The sequence below is a fragment of the Lonchura striata genome, chromosome 4, assembly GCF_046129695.1.
Source record: "Lonchura striata isolate bLonStr1 chromosome 4, bLonStr1.mat, whole genome shotgun sequence".
In the NCBI taxonomy this organism is placed as follows: domain Eukaryota; kingdom Metazoa; phylum Chordata; class Aves; order Passeriformes; family Estrildidae; genus Lonchura; species Lonchura striata.
Window position 1 is genome coordinate 25616799 of NC_134606.1, and position 16050 is coordinate 25632848.

Here is a 16050-nt window from a genome sequence, read left to right on the forward strand (position 1 = left end):
AGGGGATATCCTCTCAGACTTGAGAAACTACAAGTTCCAGAGCAAGAGATCTCTTATAAGCTTATTCATACCAGTAAAGGTGGGTTTGAATTTGCCTACCTCATAACCATTAAGATACTTTTATTTCCTTATTAATATTCATTAACTTTCTGAGCAAACCTTAACTTTAAGGTGATACAATAAACTATCCTTAAACCAGTACAGTGTGTACTGTACAGGAACACAGTTTCCACTGGTGTACCTACTATGTTACAGGGTAATTGCCATAATTAGGAAGACAGAGATCATTGGATACTTTGGGTTAGAAAGGATCTCAGGAGGTCTCTACTCCAATGCCCTGATCAAAGCAGGTCAGCACCGAGGTCTGATCAGCTTTCTCAAGGCTTTAGACAGGTCATAAAAAATCTCAGGTGACAGAGACTGCACAATTTATCTTAGAAATAGAATAGAGAGATAGAAAACAATAGAAAATGGAAGCCAGGATTTGCTTTTAATTTTTTTTCCTTGTTTACCAAGATCTGGAGGGGACAATTAAAGTATGTATTGCACAAGCATTGAGCAAGACAGACTACATGCTAATAATTTAATTTGGGTAAGACATAACTAACAACAAATGAGAATGATAAGCAAAGACAAAACAGATTCAACAGCTACAAGTCCATATGATTATATCTATTATAGCTACATACAAAAATCTTCCAACTTTTGGGAGTTTATCATAAAAAATTTTAACTAGACAAGTATCTTGGATTCCTAAACATTGTAGAACTTTTGTGTTTCTTCTCACACTAGTATTCAGAAATATTTTTCAGTTTTCAACTGTAACAGAAAACTACAGCTAGAGCTTCAATTCAGACTGAAATTCAACTTTTTATTTAGCAATGAGATGTTCATGAAATTATCTAAACTTATTTACTCTGGCTATATCGAGAAAGTTTTCCACAAAAGTATACCTTTCAAAAGTTAAAAGAAATGCATATATTTGCCTATTCTGGGAGCAATTATACCTTGATATGATTAGTATTCTCTGTTTACCAGTTGCTAGCATCAGTTGCTAGTACAATGTGACAACTGTGTCATCCCATAGCTGTATCTTTGAGAGAAGTTGGAAGAAGATCCAACAGTCAATTACTCAGCTAATCAGCAGAAGTGGGCACTCTTTCTTGGTCTGGAATTTGGCGTTATAACTTTTTTCACTATTCACTCCTAATCTGATGACCACAAAGCTTATTTTACATCCAGCTTTTCCTCACTGCTAAATCCTGGCATGCTACCAATACTGAACTGTTTCTGTTGTCGCAAACCACTTAGTCACATCTTCAGGGTGTATGAGGTTCAATGACTTTAACAATTCTCATCACATTACTGCCATTTCCTTTCCTTCATGATGAACCATCCCTTGTCCTTCAACACTTTTGCCTGAGATGCCCAGATCAGTTTGCTCTCATCTTTTGATTTTGGCCAGTAAACATCTTTCTTTGATGTGTACGGAAGTTTACACATTCACCAATATTTCAGGATGACCACAAAAGTACATGCAATATTCTAAGTGTTTGTATAACATAACATTATTCAAGATTAAAGGGTTGAAATGCACATATACCATTCTCTTTTATTATGCCTTGTATTTATAGGGGTTTAAGTGAATTCTGAAAAAAAAAATCTAGTTACTGAAATGCTGCTGGAGGATAGCTCTTTACATGTTTTCAATATGATTATAATTTTCACACTGTTTAAAAGCTTCCATTACATTATGTGCAAAAGTGTCACTGTAGGTTTGTAAATAATAATGTTGACTCTCACACACAATTCCTGACAATCCAGAGAGTAATAAACAGAATATAAGGTCCAGGGGAACACCTGACTCATTTTAAGTAACCCAAATGTTAGTCTTTCCTTCTGAGTCTGTCCTACAGCTTCAGAGGTCCTGCTACTCCCTTATCTATAACACATGTGAGTACAACCTAATGAGCAGGGAACAAGGAATAAAATTAATTGCATCTTTCATCCTGAATTAAAAGAAGAAAGAAACCAAAACAAAAAAAATAAAAGTTTAAAATACCCAAACAACCCACAAACAACAACAAAAATAAAAAAACAACCAAAAACACCAAAACAAACAAACAAAAAAAACCCACCAAAACAAAAAAAGCCCCAAGCCAACAACAATGACAAAAAAAAAAAGGGAAAAAAAAAAACCAAAAACACAAACCAAGACATTACCACATAGACTGTGCCTGGATTTAAGATCTTCCTGTGTTTATCATTAACTTGCTCTATCCATTGGAGTCTCTATAACCACTCTGGGCAATCTGTGTCCAGTCACACTTGCAGTAAAAAAGTGCTTATTGTCAGAGCTTCATTATGCTCCTGTGCTTCATTTTGTGCCAATTGCCTCTGATCCTGTTACTGAGCCCTGTCTTCTTTACTCCCTCCCTTCAGATATCCATGCTGTTATCCTAAATATATTGTAAATACATTATAATGCCAGCCTAAACTGATCCGATGTTATCACATTTAGAAGACATCCATCATATTTAATAGTGGGAAATGTGGCCTATGCTTTGGAATTTTTCAACCAGATACTGATCTGGGCCAAGAACTACTGCTTTGTCAAAACTGAAATTTTTCCTGAGAATTCTGTCTCACTAAAGACGAAATAACTCAGATCAAAATACAAAGAACAAAAATAATATCAAAAAATGACAATAGTACTTCCAGATATTATGCAAGAAAAATATCTCCCAAACTGTCTTACTGTTCCATTGTGTATAAACAATTAAATATTCACTGGACTAGAAAAGGACAAAGTGCAATGATCCAGAAGACTAGTTCAGACTATGTGTTACTCCTACTAAGAACTACAGACTTGCCCATAATATGTTGAGGAAACACCTTCACTAAAAAGCTCTTGGATTTTTCATAATATGGCATAGGAACATGGCTTTACAATTCAAATATTACATGTCAAAAACCACAGAATCATAGAGTTGTTTGGGTTGGAAGGCGCCTTGAAGATCATCTTTAATGGGAGAGCCTATTGCTCTTAGCAGTTAATGGGAAGGTGTAAATCAGATGGAATCAGACCCTTTGAAGCATGCAGGGATAGGATGAGAGGCAAAAGACATGAAAGAATTCCAATTATTTATATGGAAAATAGGTTTTTAGAATGGAGTGCTCCAACAGTGAAACATCTCTCAGAAAGATTGTGGAATCTCTGTCTTTAACGATAGAGCTACTCAGCTGCACAAGATCATGGGCAATATAATTTGGCATTCATTTGATCAGGAGTCTGGGCTTGTTACCAAAGGTGTTACCTAGCTTTCTTCTAATACTAAACATGGTACATAAAAATATTCCTTTACAAAAACATAGGTAAAGCATTGCTAGAAGCACATGTAAAACATTTATGCTTTATAAAGTGTATTACAGCTTTACTTTAGCAGCATCTAAAGGCCTCAGCATGAGTGGTATCTGTCTCAAATACTTAAAGGTAATAGTCACAACTCTAGAGAGACTATGGAGTTTGGACTAGCTGACCTTCCCATGTCCATTCTATTCTAAATTGAATTACATTATCCACACAAGCCACCATATAGTAACAAGCATGCTTTGCAGAAAGCAATTACACAGGAATTGTTGAAAAATAATCTGTAAGTGAAGCTAAGTCTGTCCATCCGTCAAGGCAACCTAAATTAATGTGACTATATTAACACTAAGTTTTAATTAATTTTGAGTAATTTTTCATTCACTTCTGCCCCACTTTCAAAACACAGACAAACATATTTCTTCTGATTACCTGTTTACACTCCACAATTGAGGAAAGCAGCTATTCAGAAGCAAGTGCACAATTAGTACAGGAACCTTGCATGGAGTGGTACAGTACAGCACACAGGTATGAGGACACACAGATCTGAAGACCCTGATTCTCTACTGTTTGTATTAGTCAAAAGTATAACTAGTTTTTACAGTTTGAATACCAAAATCCTTCCTTCATAAAGGTCTAAAAGTTCTCCAGACTACTAAATACAGTAACATGGGGTTCTTTATATTTTGGAAATAAATCAGTGTCTTCTGCTTTACACTTACACTGTGCTGTTTACTTTATATAGACACTGAATTATATTAATTAAATACTAAGAGAAAGTGCAACGGTAAGCATCTATGCAGAAAATCTAAACATTCAGAGAAGAGAACATTAAAATACCTCAACGTCAAATGTTATAAATCCTAGTACATCAATAATCAAGAGCTTTGATGACACATTTGCTTCAACACTGGCCTTTTCAAAGCTTAATCATTAGACATGTACATTAGCTAGAAAATTAAAGTATTACTTACTGTGTTCTACCCTGCATCCTCATTATAAACTAGAACATTCTAAAAGAGTAACAGTATGAAGCACATAACCTACTTACTGCAGTTTGCCTGGCTGTTTCTCATCTCACAGGGAGAAGTTCCACAGGGATCAGGGCAGGAAGAGCACCTCTGGTCTCCCTCCTGACAGAGGGTTTGGTCTGAGGGAAGTAGAAATGTACTTTTCAAATTATTTACCAGACAATGACTGGAGCATAATGTGAAAGTACAGTGTTTACATAAAAATTAAGTCTTTTCTTTACATATTTCATTAAGTACCCAACAGCATTTCAAGTGAAGTAAAGAAGAAAAGTGTACAAAACACTGTTCAGTTCTCACTTTTCTTACCCCTCTGTTCAATAAAAAAAAAACTATATCCCAGTTTCTGAACAAGAGGCATGGATCTCTGAAAGACATTTACTATGCAGAATATGAAAAGTCATGCAAATTACATTTCAAAAAGAACAATAGGTCCTAGCTGAAAGAGAACACTGTCTGGGACTTATTCTTCAATGCCATTCAGTTGATCTGCTTTTCATTTTATGATTGTTTTGGTTGACAATAAAAGACATACCGAAGAAAGGTCAGAGGTAAAGTCTAGTTGTCCTCCTTTGACTTGTTAAAAAACAAACAACAACAGAAAGAAATCAAGAAATGCTATGGTCCTAAGGATGGACTTCAGAATAAATAAAACCAGCACTTCATCAGAAGTTTCTGAACTACTTGGGTAGTTACTTCATCTAACAAATCCCTGGATTTCTCCCTCTCACAGTTGTGATAACTCCTTTCCAAACCAATAAATTCTCTCTTACATGTGCAAAAGGAGTAATTTAGTTTGCTATTCTGTAAGGAGAGACTAAATAGATGGTGTTTATCATCTTAACCTGTTTAAAATAGCTTATTTTCCTGATTGCTTAGTGTTTGTATTGCACTACTGCCCATGAACATCAATCATCCATTCCTCCACTGAACATACAGAAGGTGCAGAAGAAAGATCTAGTTTCAATAACCTTGACAACAATATTGTCTAAAGGAACTGATGATATAGTCATATCTATCATAATTATGTGGATTTACTTCCATTCATACATGTTATATATTGAAGCAACAGAGGTAACTTCTTTGCTATAGCAATTGACAATCTTATTTTACAGCTGCATCTGATTACAAAATGGAACTTGAAAGGCAGAAAAACCCTTTTGGCTTCTAAAGCTATCCCAAATATTTACATTAAAATTAGTTTTAAAGTTTGCTCCAACTCCTTCCTAGACTTTAAAAACCCCTGTGCTACAAGGTAGATTATTTTTATCCTAGCACAAATAATGGTGAATTTCTACAAACACACTGTACCCTGTCTTTCTAAGAGATCACAGAAACAGTCGTGAGTACATCTGTATTAGATTTCTATTGTCACAAAATGAATGAGAGCAGTACTCATGGACAGATGCCATACCTTAAATTTCCCTAAGGCATGCAGGGAAGGAGACCACTTTTCTCATCGAGGTGGAGATGAAGCAACAGTCAGTTGTAATATCTGAATGTATATATTTGTACTAGGACATAAGATACCTGTATCCTTTTATAGGCAAGGGGAAGTCACTACACCCTAACCTCAAATTTCTGTGCTGATTTCTCCTATTTACTATGTTTGTAACAAAACTAATACTCCATTAACCCTAACTCCACTGACTCCAACATATCCAATATTTAAATTTTATTTGTAGGGCAGAAGTCTTTGTAATAAGTGAATGTCCCACTACATTTTTTTGCAGTTCCTGGAAACAACAAAATATGTAAGAAATACAAAAGTAAGCTACAAACACGAACTCTGCCTTGCTTTCACATGGACTTTGCAAGGAACTAAAGATGAATGAAATCTAAATTCTGCCGATATATTCCTATGCAAATTAAGATGGATGAGATATGATTGTCTAAAGAAAGAATTTGCTCTACACAATACTGCAAAATATTGGCTAGAACTTTGGCACATTGAAGACTTAATAATAAAAACTAGGGAAATGTTTCTGTTTAAAAGCTTTTCAGTTTAAAGCCAAGCAGAAGGATCTTTTCTCATGTAGTGAGATCACTGGATATACAATTATCACCCCATACTACTGCTCGACTATTTTAACCTATACCTATTCATCATAGCAAAAAAAAAAAAAAGGTTTTTAACCATTGCTTCAACATCAAAAAGGAAAAGAGAGGCAGTGAAAACAAAATACATCACTGATTTCTAGCCCACATCATGTAAGACAAATGGACGACAAAAGAATTCATAGGATAAGACTGAGACTGGACATCAAGAAAGAAGAATAAAAGGTGAACATTTTGTGAAAGTGTATACAGCCAGAACTGAGGAGAAAAACTTGTTTCTGGGTTTTAAGATTGCCACAGTCAGAACTAAAAGATATGTCATGCAAGACTTCTTTATAATGTCAACACTAAAAGTAAACAAAAATAATGATAATTTCTGTGTTTCAGCCTCTCAGGTATTTTTTTGAATGAAAGTATTTAAATTCAAGTAGGACGATCCCAAGAACTTCCTGTGAAAAAAAGGGACTGAGTAACATGCTTATGAAAGGATTTCTTTTAGACTGGATTCCTAAAGACACAAGGCTTATATAACTACACTGCATATCTATTTTATAATAACAAGTCTTTTCTAGTCTAATAACTATTAAATAGCGTGTCCTATTACCACTACACTTGCCAACACTAACTTTCTGCATAGGGCTATTTTAATTTCTTTAAAATAAGGTTCATTTTTAAAAGACACTAATAATTCTTGCATTGAAGAAAGGGTTCAATCTGAACCTGTACCTTACCAGGAATAAGATAATTACATGTGAAAAATACCTTCAGATTTTGAAATCATCGTAACATAACAACATTGCTTTCTGAGTGTCTGTGGAAAACCATGTTTTGGGGATCAAGATATTGCTTACTTTCCTCTTCTCTCATAGAGTCCATAATAAGACAGCTATCAAGTAGCTGTGAAAACGTATGTTCTCATATATTTTCCCTTAGTCACACTAAATCATTAGTTTACTTATGAAAACATTCTTTCTCTGATTCCCAAGTTCTGATAAGAAGAAGGATTTTAATAAGAAAATTCCTCCTCAAATGACACCAATCCATGTAACTGTAGATTCGCATTGCTCCAAACAATGTATTTCAAGTAAACACTGATTACATCAGATAACTAAATACTGTGCTAAATATCACCCCCACTTCTTCACCTTTTTAATAATTTTAAATATTACAAGAAGTCTGCTTACAAATGCCTATGTGAATGCACACACCAACCAGCCTCAGAAAGTGTTATTTGAAAAGTAAAGAAAATCATTTGTTAGACAGCTTTAGCTAAAGGCACTGTGGAACATAGCAGTCAATGGTAGGTTTAGTAAGAAGATTAAAATGAGGCATATCCTTACTTTCACTGCAGTTTTCTTCATCACTTCCATCTTTACAATCATTATCTCCATCACACTGGAATGCACTAGGAATGCACTGCCCATTTCTGCACTCCACCAGACCCTGACTGTGACATGCTAGAGAGAAAAAAAGTATTAAAAAGACAACATTCTGACCAATGAGTTCAGTGAAGCTCTGCATTATAGTTGAACATCGCACAGAAGTTATTTTAGGAGGAGCTGATAGCACTGCTTAGCACTGGAGATCAGGAGGCATTTCTCATTATGTCAGCTAATTTTTCAATAGCTACAGCTGTGCCGATCTTTACCTACAGAGACTGAAACTATAAATGTCAGGTATTAGCAACAGGCTGAGACGAAGTCTTAGCTTCCCCAAGGAAAAAAAATGCAAATATTTTTTACTCATATAGTGAGAATGTTACTATTAACAAAAAGCTAATTCCGTATTTAACAAGAAGCTCTAACACAAAGACCTTACTTCAGAGCAAAGGCAACAAATGTTTATTTGCTGCTGCTGTCTACTGAAAATGGACATTGGTCAAGTGCAAACTTCTGAAATAAAATAAGTTTATAGTTTTGACTTTCAAGTGAGTACACTAGTTATCTTTTTTTCTCTAGTTTTCAAAGAAAGAAAAAAATAAGTTCAAGATTAAGGGAACTTACAGCAATTGATCTCATCTGATTTGTCTATACAGTCATGGTCACCATCACATACCCAATCAGCTGTTATACATCTCCCCTCTCCACACTGGTGATGTGTCACTGGATTACAATCTACATAAAATGCAAATTTGAAAAAAAAAGGGATGCTAAGTTACCATTTGTATATTTTATATTACTGATCAACTGTTCTGTGCTTATTGGGTAGTCTTCTTATTAATGGCCATTTTGCATTAATAAATTATCTCAAGAATTTTTTTTTTTCTAGCTGCAGACTTTTTTGCAGATGGTAGTTTCATATATTCTTAACTGTATTGCCTTTATAGTGATGCACTCATTCCTTCTCTCAGGTGCACAGCTGTGACTGTAAATAAACAAGTTTCTAAGATTGGTTAAGCCCATTAGAAGATCTGGCTTACCATCTCAGGATGTTTTTCAGTTAACCAACATTTTCAGTAACCATCAGAGAAAATAATTTCCTTAATTTATCTTTTTACTAAGACATTAAAAAATGTTTCTCAACTTCAGAAACTATATTTTTTGCATGTACTTGTAATTTTCCATAAGAATTATCTACAAAGAAATTATTCCAATTGTCATCTTATTCTTTCTACTTGAATGCACTAAGAAGAGCATTCTGTTAAGCACACTGACTTTACATCAAAATAAATAGAGAGATTACACACAGTCCAGTCTGCCAAATCTGCCATGAAAACCAATTATAGCATGCACAAAAACTTAGATTTTTAAAATTGTATAGAAAAAAACCTATGTCAAGGTAGGAAAGATAGGAGACAGTTCAACATTTAGAAAAACTTAATATAAAACTTTAAAACAAGATTATTTATTAAAAAGAAACCACTAAATAACCAAAACTGACAAGAAAATATTGAAAAGTCTTAGAGTGGGCTTAATTTGAAGAAATAAAAATAATCTCAGAAAAAAATGTGATATGATTTTCTGGTTTTATATTCTTTGCGTTCTTCCTTAGAAAAGTAAAAGGAAAAGAGAGAGAAATATTATTTTAGCTGTTAAAAATTATCTTAGAAAACTTGATTTTCCTCAGGTGTAGTAACAGGACCAAAAGTTAGAAAAAATAAGGCTTTCTAAGTTTCCCAATATTTTCATGTTAAGATTATTCTTTTTTAATGGCAAAACTTCATTGTTTCTCCTATGGAAGTTAAGGATAGGTAGACACATACAGTAGGTAAGTAACTGTCATGAGAACATGCAAAGTTGATTGACAAGAGAATTTGAAAGAAACAGAATTTGATAATCAAAACATATGACTTCACTATCAATCTTATGTAAAAACAGCTCAGGTATAAAACAGTTGGCACCACCAGTGCCCTCATATAGTTTGCTTTACTCTCAGTTCAATCCAGTCAAGCTAGCAAGGAAACACCTTTTGAAATTAGTTTAAAGACAATAGCAAATAGCATTATTTCCTATAAAATTTGTAATTTCTTCAAGATTTGGATTGACCCATAAATCTCCTTTAGACCTTTTCCAATTGCATATAGAATCTGTGAGTTGTTTTCACTGTGTTCAAATACAATAAGAGCAGGGTGTATTACTCTTTCAGTAGTTTAAGGAAAAGGTTTACTGGCTTAGGCAGTCCTGATATCTTAAAGACTTTAGAAAACCACAAAACCTTTGTTTACCACAATTTTGCTCATCACTAAGGTCTCCACAGTCATCATATCCATCACAAACAAAGGTATAATTGAGGCATTTTCCCGTGTCACAACGAAATACATCATCACTGCAATCTACAAAACAAAGCATGTAAAATGTTAGAGTTGCATTGGAACATTCATATAAAGTATGAACCCTGGAATGTACTGACTACACACAAGATCAGCTAAAGATACCTTACAACTTACAGCTCTGAATTATTGTGTACCAGTTTATGAGAAACTAATCTGGAAGAATAGGAAAAATCAAAAGCCATTTTTAGAAATTTTTACTCTCTCCCCACAAAGTGTTCTTTTGATCAATATCATAAGGAAAGAATGGTCTGGTTGCACATAGGGACCTAAATGTCTAATTAATTTATACACATAATGTTCTCAAGAAATGTTGTAGGCCTCACCATTGCAGATTACTAGGAAAATCCTGATGTGGGTATTAAGTGGAGACGAAGATTCTAACAGAAAAATCAAGATTCATAGACCCTGCTTTTGAGCCTGCCTTTGGTCTTACAGTGGTTTCAAATGAGCTTTATACTTAACACAGTTTGGAGCTCAGATTTGGCCTGGTACCTTCTCATCAAGGAATTCTTACTGTCAGCCCTAAGTGGGTTTAACTTTTTTTCATTGGATTGGATGCATCAGTAAAGCCTGCCAGATATTCTCAGAGAATAACAATAATACTTGAATAATATCACGTTCAATAAAACCACAGAATCTTTGCTGTAGTTAGGTGAGTTGAAGATAAATTATGGTTTGTGGTATCTGGTCCCATCAGTAATAACTTTTGATTTTAAGCACACAGCTAGGAAGTGGGTAACCTAGTTTCACTGCCTTCTTCTAGACATTTCCTTGGCCTCTAGCTTTCCAGGGAGAATGCCAAGATACAGAACCAACTGGATGGACAATACTGTCTTCCTGTTGGAGATATGCCACTGGAACCAAGGAAGTCCTTTGTGCCCATTCAACTGGCATATGTGGGCATTTTAAATGAGTTATTCCCTGGAAAACAGAGAGAGAGCTCAAAAAGCAGGGACTGGAACAGAAGTGCCACCTTTCTTCTGAGATGATCAACCACAACAGAACAGAATCATACTACCACTTCCCTCTCTACTCTTGGCATGCGATTCCAGTGTTCATGATTGCACAGTGGCTCCCCTTTGAAAGCAGGGTGTCCTTCTAAGGATATTACACACTGAAAGGTGCAGAACTCTTCCAGAAAGTGCCATGGGGTTTCTACCCCTTCAGATCAATGTCAACCAAGTGTTTAACTTCCCAGGAGAAAAAAAAGTCTGAAACTTGAACATGAGTCACTTCCTCTCCCTACCCCACAGAAGTATTACTGCTTTCTTCAAGTTTCATATTATCTTAGAAAGTCCAAACAGAATTTATAGCATAATAAGATGGAAATGCTTCAGGATATGAAGTAAAATAATATGGCTGACCCATGAGCTACATACTAAATAGTTAATTCAGCTTCAAAAAGAACCATAATTCATAAAACAGGGAATACCACACCAAATGAAAATAAAATTTAAGTTCTTGCTTCCTGTAAGCAGACCAACACCCAGCTGAGAGTAAATGCTAAACATCACTTGTTTTAAATATGCAACAGCATGAAGTACTCTGGCAACCTTTAATCTTATTCATCAGTTTGTAACTCTGACAGTTTCTATGCTTCTTCCACTGCTTCTCCTGCAAATTAAACAAAACTGCCTTTTTCTATGTTATTTCCTCTGGATAAATTTACTGTTTAATTTCCATTCATACTCCCATTATTGTTTCCATCCATACCTCTGAAGCTGCTGCAGTGACTTTAGGGTAGACAACTCACAGGCCCACACAGACAGGGTAAACAAAAAGAATACAAACTTCCTTACAAGGAAATAAGATTCACTTAATGAAAATGTAACAGTCGTAATATACATTTTCTTCAAGATATTGGCAATAATGTATTGTAAAGGTAGTTGGTTACTCTGTTAAGTAAGATGGGCACTTGGCAACTGCCACTTGTAAGAAGCTCGACTTTAAAAGGTTCAATTTTATAAGCGATGTTGATATCCCCATTTTAACAAAATTAAATAAAAATTCCTATTCTGTACTCCACTAAACACAAATGAAGTCTGGCAAATCTTTTGCATTCAACAACTTGGCCCTGAGACAAGCCCAGTTGGTTAAAGCATGGTGCTAATAAAGCAAAGGTAGCAGGTTTGATCCCTGCATGATCTAGATCCAGAAGGACCTGCTGTACACAGGTCTGGGCAAACCTCCACAAAATCCTACTGTCTAAATTGGAGAGAGATGGATTTCATGGGTAGACCATTTGGTGAATAAGGAATTGGCTGAACGATGATGTCCCAAGGGTCAGCAGCTCAGAATCCCAAAGGACATCAGGGACTAGTAGGATGAGGAGTAATAGTTTTAGAAGAGGGTATTTCTAGACATAAAGAATAAATGTTTTACATTGAGCAGGTGAAACACTGGAACAGGTTACCCAGAGAAATGGTGGACAACCCATTCCTGGAAATATTCAAGGTCAGGTTGCATGGGACTCTGAGCAACCCATTCTATCATGTAATGAGGTGACTTAAGACTTTGAGAGGCTCAAGGACTGCAAGGAACACAGCATTTTTTATCAGCCAAGCTTTAAGGCAAATAGGTCTTCCTTCAGTTTTGCTCTTTCTGCTATGTAATTCAGGAAAGTGTTATTTGACCTCCACACCCTCTCCTCAACTCCTATGAAGCATCCTAATGAAAGATGTTCTCTGCATATAAGCCCTGTATCATTAAACAGACAAGGTAATCTTATTTCAAAGGTAATCTTAGCTGATTAAGTTTATGCTTGTTTTTTCAAGACAATGTATTTATGTAATATATTTGTTCTTTTACTACTATTTTCTTATTTTCTTTTCTATTTTTTCCTTTTTTATTTCTAATAGAATTTGAGAGCTATAGTCTCAGTAGGTGTGTTTAAATTTTTGAGCTTACTTTAAATCTAAACCTCACAGGAAAAAATGGAAAATAAAAACTTCCAATACTTTTTACATAATAGACATTATCTCAACCTCCATGAAATTAATTGTAGGCTATTAAAGGAAAAGCAAGCTCTATCCTTATTCATATTGAGACCAGGAGGAAATTGCTGTCCTCATTTATTCCTTGGAGTATCCCAGATAAAATCTAACAACAACTTCCTTAAAAGCAGCTTTGTGAGTCTTGGAATGCCCAGGCTCTTAAATCACTAATAAGAACTAATCTTTTGAGTTGAGTTTGAACTGCACAGTCTGACATTTTTCAAAGTCTGAATGAGAAATCCTGTTATGTGGCATCATTGTCCTGCTATAGTCCCTATTTAGTAATTTTTCCACATCTTCCTCTTTTCTTTTTCTTCTTGCTTTCTCATTGTTTTCTTACGATACATTTGCTCCAGTTTTCTAAAGGTGTTTGTAGTCCAAGGTGTTTTGTTAACACAGAAAAACACATAGGAACTTATCTAAAGACATGTACTACCACAGACAAATAAATAAAAAATTAAGTGATCACATGTGTACATTCTACTGCAGCACATACTGGGATTAATTTAAATAAATCACATCTAGGATTGAGACCAACAGAACTTTCTAAACAGATGGTCTTGTATCTGGTCTAAAATCAATACGAAGGACCAGGATAAAGCTACAACAAACAGTATTCAGGTGATAAACAAATTAGCTCCTTTCTGATGCACACTAATGATCCATTAAAAAAAAAAAAAAATTGCCAAACAAAAAAAAAATAGTTCTTATTTCCACATAGCTCCTTGCAGAGTAACTGCCTCAAGACATAAAATTTGATCAAAAGCACATGCTGTGGCCTGAGTGAGCAAACTAAACACAGTCCACAACAACTGACAGAGTCCAAATGTCAATATACAAACACCATGCAAAGCTCTTGTTCTGTGCCAATACCCTGCTTCAGCTTCCAGATTTCCCTGAATGGATTCAGTACTTCAGCAGAATACTGCGAGGTTTAAGAAACTTACTACAATGGACCTCATCACTCCAATCATCACAGTCATTGTAGCCATTACACTGCAGTTTCCTTGGGATGCAGATCCCACTGGCACACAAGAAACTCTCCTCTCCTCCACACAGTGCTGCAAGAGAGCAGAAAAGACAGAACGTGGAGAAAAAGCATTGGAAAAATCAACACTATCAAGTTAGTGATACTAGAGTCTTACAAATGTTAAACTGATATTCAATATTTCCTACAGGGATTGAAATATATTTCCAATTTAGAAAACGTTAGGATAGCTCTCAGAGGAACATCACTGAATTCAAGAAGGTCAAGAGGAAAACCTAAAAGAGGAAAAAAATCTCAGTTTTTGAGTTAGAACAACGCCATTTAAAACTTCTATCAGTGAATGACCCATTTTAAAAGACCTCAGCAGGCAGTCATGAAAGGACTATTTCACCTATTAAATCCGCCCCTGGGATGAAGGAAGGAGCCTTATGTGCTCATGTGGAATATGCCTACAAAAAATATAATAATTTCTGCTTAAGACTGGCTTTACTGAACAGCCCTTTGGTATTCCTCACAGTTTGCCAAACCAATAGGTATACAGTGGATGCTGTGAGGTACCGCTTAGCACTGGGCATGGTTTTTCAGTATTTTTCAAAATTGACAAATAGCTTCAGCTTGCACTGGCTGCACATTCAACTATTTATCTACATTATTAACTTTATTTGTGGTCCTAGAATAGCAGTCTTTTCTATCACACTATGGCAATGTCTATAAACACAAACACAACCACTCTGGGTACCCTCATTATTAGTTTTAAATTTTGTCAGCAGGAGATTATTTTTTTTTTCAACACACTAACATTCTTTTCTAAGCCTCCCTATTATTTTCTTATCCCCAAGAAACAGGGCAAACTTAGACTTAGTTAACTGAAACACACACTCCTTATGGAAAATTTGTTTGTAATAAAAGATTATGAATAATTTCAAAATATTTTCTATGACATTTCCAGGTGTACTGTCCACTTGGACAGCAAATAATTTTCATTTTGCAATATAAACATTATTTTCTAGTTGTGTAATGAGAACACGGTTGTTGCAGTGAAAGCTGCTTATGCAATGTATTTTAAAGGAGGTAAACTCCTAACTCTAACAGTACTGAACGGTGCCCAAAATACTAATTAGGTGCCCTAATACTAATTTAAACCAGAGATTTTCAACTGGTTTGTGCCATTTAATATTTGTGACTCTTCATCAGTGACAAGGTATTAAAACAACCAAAATGTACTGCTCTTCAAGTGATACACTGACAAGCTGTAACATTCCAGAACACAATACTAGGGATGCTAAAACACACAGAGGCCCATGAAGAAAGGGACACATTAATAAAATAAAAACCTATGGCAGGTCACAAATTACATTAAAATATTTGAATCTCAAACAGATGGAAAATGCAGGAGTATTTGGAAAAGTACTGCTATACAGTCTTGGCCTATTGTCCTTTTCTGGGAATTTGATTTTGTCAGCTTTTGGAATCAGAATTATAAAACAGGCAAACTTTTTCTCTTACCCAATATAGTCATAATAGCACAACAGACCGTTGTATTCTCTCACTTTCAGATTTTCATCACCTGCTCCCTATACCATGTATGTACCCTGCAGAATAGTGTATACATCTCATTGCTGTCAATTCTAGAAAGTTTTGATACTGTGACCACAATCATGGAATTAGAAAAGCTGGCAACTCCTTACCCCCAGGTAATTGTTAATTTCTCTATTTCCTTAGGATGCAAAATCCTGTGGGAGAAAAAAGACAAAAGACCTTTTTCTTTCACTCAAGTGATGTGGCCTAAAAAGGCCACATAAGAAACTCCAAGCTGGAAAAGAAAAAGGCAAAAACCAGAAACA

The 16050-nt window shown here is 35.2% G+C and overlaps 1 protein-coding gene across 1 annotated transcript in view; it reads right to left on the minus strand.

Annotated features, from left to right (window-relative positions):
* CORIN (corin, serine peptidase) overlaps positions 1 to 16050 on the minus strand; it is a 113168-nt gene that overhangs the window by 35966 nt on the left and 61152 nt on the right. The window contains exons 6-10 of the mRNA XM_021526370.3: positions 14166 to 14279; positions 10118 to 10225; positions 8457 to 8567; positions 7794 to 7910; positions 4419 to 4517 (exon numbers count right to left, since the gene is read on the minus strand). Coding sequence (XP_021382045.1) covers positions 4419 to 4517; positions 7794 to 7910; positions 8457 to 8567; positions 10118 to 10225; positions 14166 to 14279 — 549 coding nt within the window. The remainder of the gene's footprint in view (positions 1 to 4418; positions 4518 to 7793; positions 7911 to 8456; positions 8568 to 10117; positions 10226 to 14165; positions 14280 to 16050) is intronic.